This window comes from Homalodisca vitripennis, chromosome X, assembly GCF_021130785.1.
Source record: "Homalodisca vitripennis isolate AUS2020 chromosome X, UT_GWSS_2.1, whole genome shotgun sequence".
NCBI classification, from domain to species: domain Eukaryota; kingdom Metazoa; phylum Arthropoda; class Insecta; order Hemiptera; family Cicadellidae; genus Homalodisca; species Homalodisca vitripennis.
Window position 1 is genome coordinate 91654484 of NC_060215.1, and position 12041 is coordinate 91666524.

General features: G+C 31.0%; 1 protein-coding gene across 1 annotated transcript in view; it reads right to left on the bottom strand.

Moving 5' to 3' along the window:
• LOC124369384 (protein son of sevenless) overlaps positions 1-12041 on the bottom strand; it is a 108883-nt gene that overhangs the window by 13348 nt on the left and 83494 nt on the right. The window contains exons 19-22 of the mRNA XM_046827383.1: positions 10950-11067; positions 9227-9396; positions 5708-5824; positions 895-1153 (exon numbers count right to left, since the gene is read on the bottom strand). Coding sequence (XP_046683339.1) covers positions 895-1153; positions 5708-5824; positions 9227-9396; positions 10950-11067 — 664 coding nt within the window. The remainder of the gene's footprint in view (positions 1-894; positions 1154-5707; positions 5825-9226; positions 9397-10949; positions 11068-12041) is intronic.

The following is a 12041-nucleotide window of genomic DNA, read 5'->3' on the forward strand; positions in this document are numbered from 1 at the left end:
TGACTGACACATAAATTGGTGACCAACAGCTTAAGGGTAACTTCCGAACTACCACTGATGGCCGGATAGGCAGGCTGTTTGCAAGGACAGGATCATTTAGCAGACACCCATTTAAGAAGTAGCCATGCTCAACGCTGCTTGATTCAGTTATCTTGCGATATCCGCCATACCCGTAAAAGATCATGTAAATATCGTTGTTTTTATAACTGATATTAAGTTTTGAGATATTGGTAAAGCTGTTTTAGTGAAGCAATATAGACCCGTTTAGACTTCAAACTGGTGATTTGCAGCATAACCGAGTGAAAAGATTATGTCTTTAGTAGTATTTTGACACTTTGTTGAATTTATAAATTAATTAATGAGAAAAAAGTAAGTAAACAAATATATTAAGACAGTAGTAATAAAGTAACACTAAATAATACATAAGAAATGGGAAATTATAATTGGTATGGAGACCAATACATACAATAAAAAGTTATACTTATGACATATTTTGTTACATGAATAATTTAGAAACATACTCTTTTATTATATTACTCCATCCTGAAAATAAAGTATACAATATAATAGGTCCTTTTATTGAAAATAAAATGTAATTTTACAGTTTTTTGTACAAAACAATTTACAACCTCATTTAGATTTTGAATTTACTACTTTGAGAATAATGTTTTCCTGAGAGTACTCAGAATACATTTGTTCATATATACAAATATTTAAACCCTTATAAATGTTGCATATTAATATAACAATATTTAAACTACAGACCTTTATTCCAGTTAAAGCTTATGACTAGAGCTGGCTTTACTTCTATAAGTAAATGAGAGCATTTCATTCTGTAAAACCTTTATTATATTATTGTGGTAATTTATCGTATTAAATGATTATTACAGTCACCTTGACCAGCTGCTCCAATCTGTATGGGTGCAAAGACACTGTAGTCAGCCAGAGGTGGTGGTGGGGTATGAGGTGCAGTGAGAGGGGTGCGAGGAGTGTCTTCTCCTCCACCAGACTCTGATAAGCGTGGTGACGAGGTGGGAGGAACCAGATGGGGCTGAGTCACATTAGTTGTCAAATTTGGTACATGACTTCTGTTGGCCAGAGTTCGTACTTTGATTCCGGGTGACTTTAAGTTGAGCTCAGGCCACTTCCGAGGCTAATAAAACAAAATAAGTTAAAGAAACTGGATACTGGATAAATACAGTAAAACATCCATGACCACATTTGATCCCTACTCCCCATTTAAATAAATTTATAGTTTTGGCACCCACTTCATATTTGCCTTGGGTGATTACCATAGACAGTTGAGTATCCAAGTTGATCTAAGTGAAAGAAAAAATTAATATAAATATAAAAAAACCACTGAATAAACTTTCCAGCTACGTGAATTTTGAAAAATTATCTATTGCAGAATGATTTTAGTACTGTACCGTACTTTTAATAATAAATTAATCCAAAAAGTAATAAAACATAGGGAGCTTTGAAAATGACATGTTATTAAATTAATAAACTTCAAACAATGTGCTAAGTATTGAAAGACAGTTTTCGTCAATCAACCTCTTTACTAGGATTTTAACTTGACTTGTCAACCTTTTCTTTTAAATCATATGTAATCGGTTTGATTATAGAAATTTCTAGTGCAGGCAATATACTGTGAGACAAATAAAGATAATTTGCTAGTTTAAAAAACATTTGTCAGTAAAATGCAATCTTAAAGATGTAGTTATCAAACTGAAATTTCAATAAAATCAAATTATAAAATCTGGATATTAAGATCAATGAAAATATAGAAAAGCGACAAGCAACCTTTATTTTATCACAACTAAGAGAGCACGCAAGCAAGCAAGGATATCCTGCAGAACATTCATATTTGTTGCTGAAATATAATTATTAATACTAGGTATTAAAATTAAAATAGTACATGGGAGGTAGAGAACAGGAATAACAGTGTAATTACTATAACATCTGATATCTTGAAAATACTTAAAGCAATTTTATTATCTTACTCAATAACATTGTAGCTCTACCCCTGAATGTTGACCATATCTACAAATTACTAGTGGTTTAAGCACTCATATCTGTATCTACACACATATATTATCAATGTTTTACCTTTCTTTAGCCTGTATGTAGTAAATTTTTGGCAACATATATTTTACTTTGTAGGAACTTTTTTCTTATATGTTTAACCCATTGCGGATCGTATTGTTTTGGGGCGCAGGCACGAATTAATTTACGGTCAGCTGCCGAACGAACAGCAATGGTGCGCCACATCGTATCGCTCGCTATTGTTTACTCACTTCATATCTACGTTGAATTGGATTCCGGTTTATAAAAATATCTCCATCTATATTCTTAAAAACAAAATAATTAAATACAATATATTGCTTATGAACTATTGTAATAAATATCTCTAATAAATATATCAATCAAGTTCAGACGGTAAGTTTTCCATTTCGATCAGCTCACATTATGACACGCAAATTATACCATAAAATGCGATACTAGTTACTATTATAATAACAGCTGAGGAAAACAACCAATCAGAAGCGCTAAAAAGCAGAGTAAACTCATATGAATGATTTTCCAACTTCGACTTGTAGGATATTTATAAAACTTTTGAAAACTGAACGTAGACCGTTGCTACACTCTTAGTTGAGAAGTGAAGAGGATTGCCCAATCTATCAGACATTAATAGAACTATTTGGAGGGAAACTTAAAAGCAGACAGCTTTTGCGACCTGAGCTCGTCATAGTGCCGTTAGGCCCGGCCGCTGTCAGTGATCCGCAGTGGGTTAAGTGTTCTGTTCTACTTGCTTTATGGTATGATCTGTGTCTGAATAAGTAAAATAGTGCTGGTACAAAATGTTTTGGTATGGTTATGTTGTAAAAACTTTCATTCGATTTCAGTCTAGGAAAGTTGTTGCAATTAATTTCTGAAGTAATTAAAAATTACAAACACTATAATGTTTTAAATACTTAGAACAACTTACATAACCATAAAATAACATATTTAGTTAAGGCTTGAGATTTTATATGATTTTAGTTAGTTGCCTACTACCCAATTGTTATAAAAGTAGTGTTTTAAAGTGCACAATGAAGAATTGAAAATATTAAAGATAATTGCAAAGATAAGATAAAATGAATTTGTTTACTTAGTAAAATTAATTAATCTACACAGGTAATAAAAGGAAATCTTGCATTTCATGTTGTATCATTTTAAAAATTCATACTCTTCCCAAAGCATGGAGAACATTTCTTCAATAAGAAAAGTGAATTGTATACATGTTATGTGCTCAGAAATTAAATATTAATTCACTTAAAAATACATAAAATTGTAACTGTATAAACAATTGAGTTTAGTCCATTTTTCAGTAACACTTGAATTTTGGCACATATGCAAATGTCCAGTGAGGTTCAATTTAGAAATATATTTGGCTGCAAACATCTTATATATCAGAAGATACAGAAAACGTATTTAAATGTATTCCATAACCTATTTTAATCAAATGTTCATAAAAAACAAAGACGAATAACCAAAGTAAGGAAATATCGTTTTGTAAACACACTCCTGTACAATTAATTTTAATTTTACCACTATTAAAAAACAACTTTTCAACTGCACGAGTCATAAGTGGTTTTGGTTTAAGTAGCAACATAGAAATAAGCAAGATCTATACTTCCCTACATATCCTACCTTCTATGCGTGATACAAATGTCAAGCTGGATTTCAATCTTATTTTACAGAAGGTTTGTGAGCATTCCTTCTTGTGTACATACAGAATTGTGATTACTGCTGAATATTTAAAAAGATTTTAGTGTAAATTGTTTATTTTTAATCGTGTCTCACTATTTAAATGCTACTGAAGCCACCCTGGCAATGTCTATAGTGCAAAAAGGTATACCATACAGGGAAGTTGTAGAAATGTTAGATGTCCATCATACCAAATTCTTAGAACTGTAAGATGGTTTCAGGAAACTGAATCTGATGAGAGAAGGCCAGGACAAAGCCAGGCTAGGGTGACAAACCAATGAGATGACTGTCTTTTAATTGTAAACACACTCAGAGATAGATTCAAGACCAGAACATATCTCTGCATGGACTGATTAGATGTATAAAAAATGTCCACATTTCGAGTAGTATAGTGAGTAGACATCTTCACACAGCTAGGTCAGCCAGCAGGATGCCAGCAACAGACCCTCGTATGACCAGACAGAACTGTGTTTTGCTAGACTTGCATTTGCTCGTGATCATGTTAAATGGATTCTTGAGCAATGGAAACAAGTTTTATTCACTGATGAAACCAGAGTGAGTTTAAGAGGTTAAGATAGATGTATTGCAAGTGAAGTGTGGAGAAGTAGTGTGGGAGCAATATTCTCAAAGAGAGCATTTTGGAGGTGGCTCTGTTGTTTTGGAGAGGCATAAATCTTGAAGCCCACATACCAATAGTAACTGTTCATTGCCCAGCACTGAATGCAGAAAGATATATACTAGACATTTTACAAGACCATGTTACATTTGCACCTTTGATTGGTGAAAATGTTCTGCTAATGCAAGATAATGCCTGCCCACACAATGCAAGAGCAGTTACATGCTACCTAAGGGAAAATGGTGTGATCACATTGGATTAGCCTCCAAGGAGTCCTGTCATGAATCCTTTAAAACATCTATGGGACACTATTAAAAGACTGATCCTGGCTTGGGATCACGCACCACAAACTTTACGTGAGGTTGAACAAGCATTCCAGGGGGAGTGAGAATACATTCCCCAAGAAACCATACAAAATCTCATTCGAGGAATGCATAGAAGGCTTCAAGGTGTACTAGAGGGAGTAATACCAGGTATTGACAATGTACCACAACAGAATTAGCTACAAAGACATAATGAATAAGAAACATGATTAATTTGTACTCTATATTGTAAAAACACTTTTACATTATTTTTATTAATAAAACTTGTTTAATCACAAACAGCATTTCTTTTCTATATGTATTTCATACCAAACAAGCTCAATTGAAGTAAATATATTCTGTTTTCCTCTTAAATAAATATAACATTTGAGTTAACACAAATAATCAAGTGATGCAATAATTTTCCACAGCAGTATATTTAAATTGCAGTTTGTATTTCTTTTATCTATATCTGTGCATTATAGATCATATATTCACAGTTCAAAGCTGATTGCCAATAAATAAACTGGTGATTGAACTTTACATAGTTATAAAGTAGTTTATAACTATAGTACTGTAGTAGTTTGTAACTGTAGTTTTATAGTTAAGTATATATATATATATAAAATATATATATATATATATATATGCTGACTGTGGTGCCGAGCACGAACACACCAATATATACAAGAACGGCGCACATCTGGTGGCATCACGTGAAAACGTTCCTTACTTTCTGAATAACCCTTGTATAATCCATAAAGTAATAACATAAGATAAAGGATTTGACTTCCAATTTTTTAAATATAGTAATTTTCATACGACAAATCTCTTTAAAATACCATACATTCTTGCCTTAATTTTTGTGTTAAGTTTGTGCCTTAAGTTATCAGTAATTCTCCAAAAGGTTAAGGCAATGGGTTAATCTCGTCAAAAAATGCCTAGCTCGATTTTTGCCCCTACATTTAAGAAAGTTATAAGCTGTCATTCATAGAGTAATACATCTTCATTAGTATTTAAGAGAAGCTGTGATACTTACAAATCTAGGAGCTTGTTTGCAGTTCCGTGGTTCCACTTCAAGTGACTTGTTGTACAGGTAATTACTGATTTCATTTTCTTTCATTCCTTCAAATGGCGCTAAAGATTCCAAAAAATGCTGTAACAAAATAAACATAGAAACAGTCATAATAGTCATAAGTTTCTAGCTCGGGGAGCATAAATAGTGAAATTTGGGATAAAATAAAATACAAATATATTATTAGGTCTTTGTATTGAATACTGTGAAGTTACTAATGTTGATACGACAAAAGAGTAAACAAACTAAAAGCTGATGAGTAATTAAAAGATTTAGGAATAATTAATTATATAAAAATAATTATAAATTCTGTTAAAATTTTGACTTTATCTTATTTATAAATTAAACCAATTTAGGCAACTCCCATTTGTTCTGAGTGTCTAGTATTAGTTGTCAAAATATACTTAATGTCACCAGAATATCACAAAAGTTAGGACAATGATTTTCAACTCAAAATTAACCAAATAATGGTTTCATTATTGGTATCGGAATGAACATTTCTAATGTCATCACAGTTTTAATGGACCACACCATTCTTTCTTTAATATAATATTTGCTTTTAAAATAAGATATACAAAGAAATAAAAATACCATTTCATTCAAATTCAATTATAATCTGCATATACCTTTTTAAACTCCAAATATTTATTCTGTGTTTTCTTAGTAATGTAAACATTAAATTTTATTTCTAAATTTTTATCAAATTTACAATTGTATTGGTATAAAAGCGAGTAGATGAAAATTTCGTACTGCCGATCAGCTGTTGTTGTCCGTGAATAGACGCAGCAGACTCGTGGCAATGCACGAAAGTAAAGAAAATACAAATTATTGATCCTTGTTACGTTTTTCTTTTGTTTACTTTAAGTTTGTTTTATTATTTAATTTCATATAAGCTGACAAGATGAAGATCGAAATAATTTGGCCAACTGAATGATCAGCTGGCACGAATTTTAAGAAACATATTTTTAGGTAATTAAAGAAAACAAATTTACTCATATTTATATGAAGTTTATTGCATACATGAATAAGCATAAAACTTAATTTTTAATTATTTTAATAGAAGAATTCAATTGATAGTTACATAAAATTTTAGTATTAGTTGAAATATTTATGTTTCAAAAGAATTAAAAATATTGAGTGGAATTATCTTTTAGAAAACCCTTTTGTTTTAGCATGATAAACTAAAACCTATCTGTTTGACATGGAACAAGCATCTGTTAACATGATTTATATTAAAACTGATAAAATTATGCTGTTATCACATTAGCTTATTGTGACATAACTATTATTTGTGCGTTTAATAGTAGATAAAAGGAGTTTGAGCCATAACAATTAAAATCTGTAAAAATTTGTTTCATTTGGTATTTTAAACACTTCTGCAACCCTTTAGCACTTGCATGCTGTACTAAAGATAACAGTTGTAATTGGTGAGGTAAAAACAATGCATTATAACATTAGTATGTATCTGATATACTATGTGTTAGATGTATGAAACTGGTGTAGGCTATATCAAAATATACACTACTATGTTTTGAATAAAGTAAAGTTAGTTAATGCCTGGGAAGTAGGTCTAGAGGTAATTCTGAGATATTACTAGATCAACATCACTTCAGTTTATTCACTTACATCAAGAAAAAAAAACAATAAAAACAATCAAACGCTGCAAACATGAATTGATGCCACAGCAAGGTAGGAGGTTCACACTCCATGTCTTATCCCTGTGCCATCTATTAAGACACTTATGTTTAAATCATAAATCCAACTTGTATCACAAAATAGCATTTGGACGCCTGGAACAATCGGTTTCACGGAACCGTTTTCAGATTCCAAAATATGCAGATAATTTTGGACCTGTTATCTTGTGCTGTGGTATTAACTCTTGTTTGGCAGAGTCTGGTTTTATTTCCTTACCTTATGGTATTAGGAAGCTTATTTTAAAGTATAAACCAAATTGAAGTTGATCAAACAATATATCAGAGTAACCAGACTAAAATTCAGAAATTAAGAACTATGTAATAATTTTTTATATTACAGAAATTTGTATATTATTTCCAATTACTCAAGGAAATATTTTTGTATTAGTACAAATCACTAATGCAAAAACCTTAGAAAATTATGAAATTTAATTATTTTAATATTTAACCATTTTATACTATAATTACTGTCAAGAAAGCTGAATGACCAAGATTCCGTCATTCAATCACATATGTCCGTACTCTGTCCCGCAATCAAATTAAGCAAGACCAAACTACAGATTCTGTGTTTTACCAACGAGTAGTGATCGTTATTAAATATTATGCCTTGAATACTTACTAATTTACTTTAGTGATAAAACAATAATAATGGAAATTCTATGTGTAATATTGGTTACCGAACTCATGAGAAATGTATGCAGTTTCTTAATCTCCATTAGTTTTCTCCAGCAAAGTAGACAGTGATGATTACTCCAACCATTACTGAAGTCATTTCTCACGTAATCTGCCGATGTCAGATGTTGTCTGGGCTCTTAGCGCGATTTTTAAACTTTGACTCTAATACAAGTGAGCACTTGGAGTCAACCCAATTTAACCAATTAAAAAGTTTTTATGAGCATTTAAGTTTTTAAACTGTTATACAGTGGATGAAATTAAGATATTAGGTTAAGTTATAACTGAATTTGATTCCAATATTTCAACTATAACCTATATTTGCACACTAATATTTACACTAGCCTAAAGTAGAAGTCAGTAACCAAACTAACTTATACTGTATTGAAAAGTACTTTTAATATGTTTAATAGCTTATTTAACTAAAAAAATCATAGTGGAAAGGGAAAATAAGAACACACTATTATACACATATTACTTAATTAATAAATTTATTATTATATTTTCTTTTCGAACTTTGGAGGCTTAAATTCTCTATCAATGTGAAAATGAATTAATAGATATTAAAAAAAGGAAATACTAGATAATGCCATGTGAAGAAAAACTATATTTATAATCGAATTTGTCTAACCATCAAAACTGTACTTAATATATAACTCACACTATAAATGTTTAAATTATATGATAACTCAACTACTAAAAATTTTAACAGTAAAATTTCAAAAGCTTGTATTTTAAAACATGACTGACAAAACAAATGTTGCTTTCCTCTTGTTATAAGAGAAGTATTGATTCTACAAATAGAACTGAGATGAAAACGTCTACTTCATTAACAATGGTTTTTCTTTCTACAGAGTATTTTTGTGTTTTAAAAGTTTATTATAGCATAAAGATATATAGATAAAATATTGTGTCATTCCAAGCATGTTTTAATCACTTCTGTTGACTTTATTTTGTAATAAAATAATTCGAAAATATTGGTATCAGAATTAAGTGAAAAGAGCTGTGATATAGAGAATAGTCGATACCTCAATACCACTAAATATTATAGTATTCTGGTGTTGAGTATTGGAACTGACCCATCCCTAATTAAAGTAATAAATACTATTTGACATACCCTTATTCTGGGCTCAACACTGAGACAATATGGTTGGTTCTGATACTGCTGTATCTCACCGGTGATCTCAGCAACTTTTCTCCTCTTGCTGAAGTTAATAAGTTCTGGTGAGGATGGGAGGTAATCAGAATTTCCCTCTTCAATATGTAATATGTTGGTCAGATACATGCCTGCAAAAAACAAAAAAAATAAATCCTTGTATCACACAATATATTCTTTAAGATATGTGCAATGGAATACAACATTAATGTTATTCAAGAATAAAACAATATATACAAGGTGTTCAGTAAAAGTGTTCCAATACTTTGGGATTTTGTTCTACACATAAAAATGAGCAAAAAAGTTCATATGAAGGTATGTCCTAATCTGAACTAAACTTATCTAAAAATGAGAGCATAGTTGAAGTAGTACAACTGGTTCAAGGCCGGTAGAGAAGTGGTACAGGTGCTGTCAGCGGAGATTAGTGATCTTCACTGGCCACGCTCGCCAGGCGAGAAGTAGGGCGCAGACAAGGACAGTGGCGACCGCGACGACGAGATGCCTCCAATGTACAGATTAAATGGCTAAGATTTGACGCATTGTGGTCTTCTAATAGAGACTGAATTTGATGTACTACTTTACCTATGCTCTCATTTAAGATTTTCTTTTTACTTCTTATAAGATATCCCCTGGTATGATGAAAAATAACATATTTGACTAAAAAAGGTACTATAATTATGAATAGTATTGATGTCTAATGACATTATACATTTCACAGTTATGGGAGAGTTGCTTGTGCCAGCCATTTTGAAAACAAACAGAACCCAGATCACACCACTATCCCTACTCATTCGGAAATCAGAAGCCTCAGCATTTTACGTTCTTAACAACCCTTATACAATAACCATTTTTCAGATCTGTCTGTCTGATTTTGTTTTCTTTGAAAATAACAGGCATTATGAATAAACAAACTAATAAATTATTGGAATGTTTGTTATAAAATTAATAAAGAAGTATATCCAATAAGAAAAAGGTATCTAAAATATATTATTCCAAATAAAATTTAAAAATTCAAAAGTGAACGCTAAGAATATTTTGAGGCACAGTTTTTACAATTCAAGACAATTCTGGGGTTTGGAAATCCCTCACCACTCAATAATCCACCTACATCCTGCCAAAAATCTATCCTTAAACCTTGTATTGTGTCCTGCAAGGCAGAACCCTTGACCAGTCTGGTATTTATGGATAGTATATATTTAGGTAAAAGTTATTATTAACAGTAAAATAGTATTGAAATAAAGAAACAATTCTCACTTGATATTATTCAAACATTTTAAGACGAAAAACATATAACCACTAAGACCTAGTCAGACTTTAAAGAAAAATGCCTGTACACCTTTAATAACATGGACATTTCCATTGGTTTTATAAGTAACTTTTTGTATTTAACTACAGAAAATGTATTTTAATTGGCCTTTTTAGACAGTATAACCACTGAAAATATATGCTGTCACTGGGCCAAAAGATTAATACACTAAGATTAATGTTATTTTGTCTTTTGTAAGCAAAAAGGGTTTTACTGATTGGAGACGCTATACAATTTTTGTTAAGTGCAAAAGCTAATCAGAATACAAGAATCCAACTACGAAAGTTTTTGTTAGCATATCTGACTTAGGTTTAATGGTACAGGTGACAGAAACTACTAAATCTAAACAATTGATAGGTTTTCTGGGAATAAGCTTACCAAAAAATGGTACACAGGGTGGATTGATAGACCTCAACTTTTCTTGATACTTCCGAAAATGATCATTATTGAGTTCTCTTGCATCCTCCAAGGCCTTCTCCAGCCTTGCAGAAATAGCCTGAAAATGAAAATAAAATGTTATTTACTAAATACAGAGTACCAATACCTGCAATTTCATAGTTTAACTTGAGTGAAAAAATCTAATAACAATTGAACATAAACAACATTCAGAAAAACCATAGTAATTTCTAATGGAAAGAATACTAGTTAAAGTACCACAACATCCAATACTTCAGTATAATAAGATGGCAACACTACTAAGTACATCTATTAAAAGCATTATTACAAAAAAGAAATTTAGATAAGGTCAAAAAACAATGACAATATACAAATTAAAGAAGAAATATGGCAGCTGATTGAGAGAAAAATTTGATAACTTGATATTTGCCTGTAAACCTCCTCGAACTGCTAAACTAATTGAATATTTTTACACAAAATGATGTCATTTAAGTTAAAATAGATGAAACCAAATTAAATAGTGTTCAGGTTTATAACCAAATTACATCTGAATCATATTAGTAGACTGATAGAAATGGAGGCCTAATAATCCAAATGAATTTTTAGACTCCTATTATAGATAGGTTTTGTGTCGATGTAATAATGACAGTTTGTTGGTAAAATAATATGCTACAAAAAAATTCTGCTACAAGTAAAGTGATGAATAGGGACAGATTTTAATTAGTACCATGTGGCATAACATGTGGCAAGAAGGCCAATTAGCTAAAATTTATTTCCTTGTCAACATTCTGAATTATCATTTTAAGATTAAATCAAACTTCAGGTATCTTATTGTTGGACAATAGACACTATTGTTGATAGCATGATATCTTTCAGGGGATGATTTATTTTTCATCAATATATCCCTAATAAAGTCAAGTATGTAATTAAAGCATTTAAAATCTGTGACATACATAATTGGTTACACAGTTTACATGGGAGCAGAGACAGAAGCTTACCTTAGTGTTATCAGTTGATTGACCATGCTGCGTGTAGACAATTTCTACACCTAGATTGATCTATCTCACATGTTCT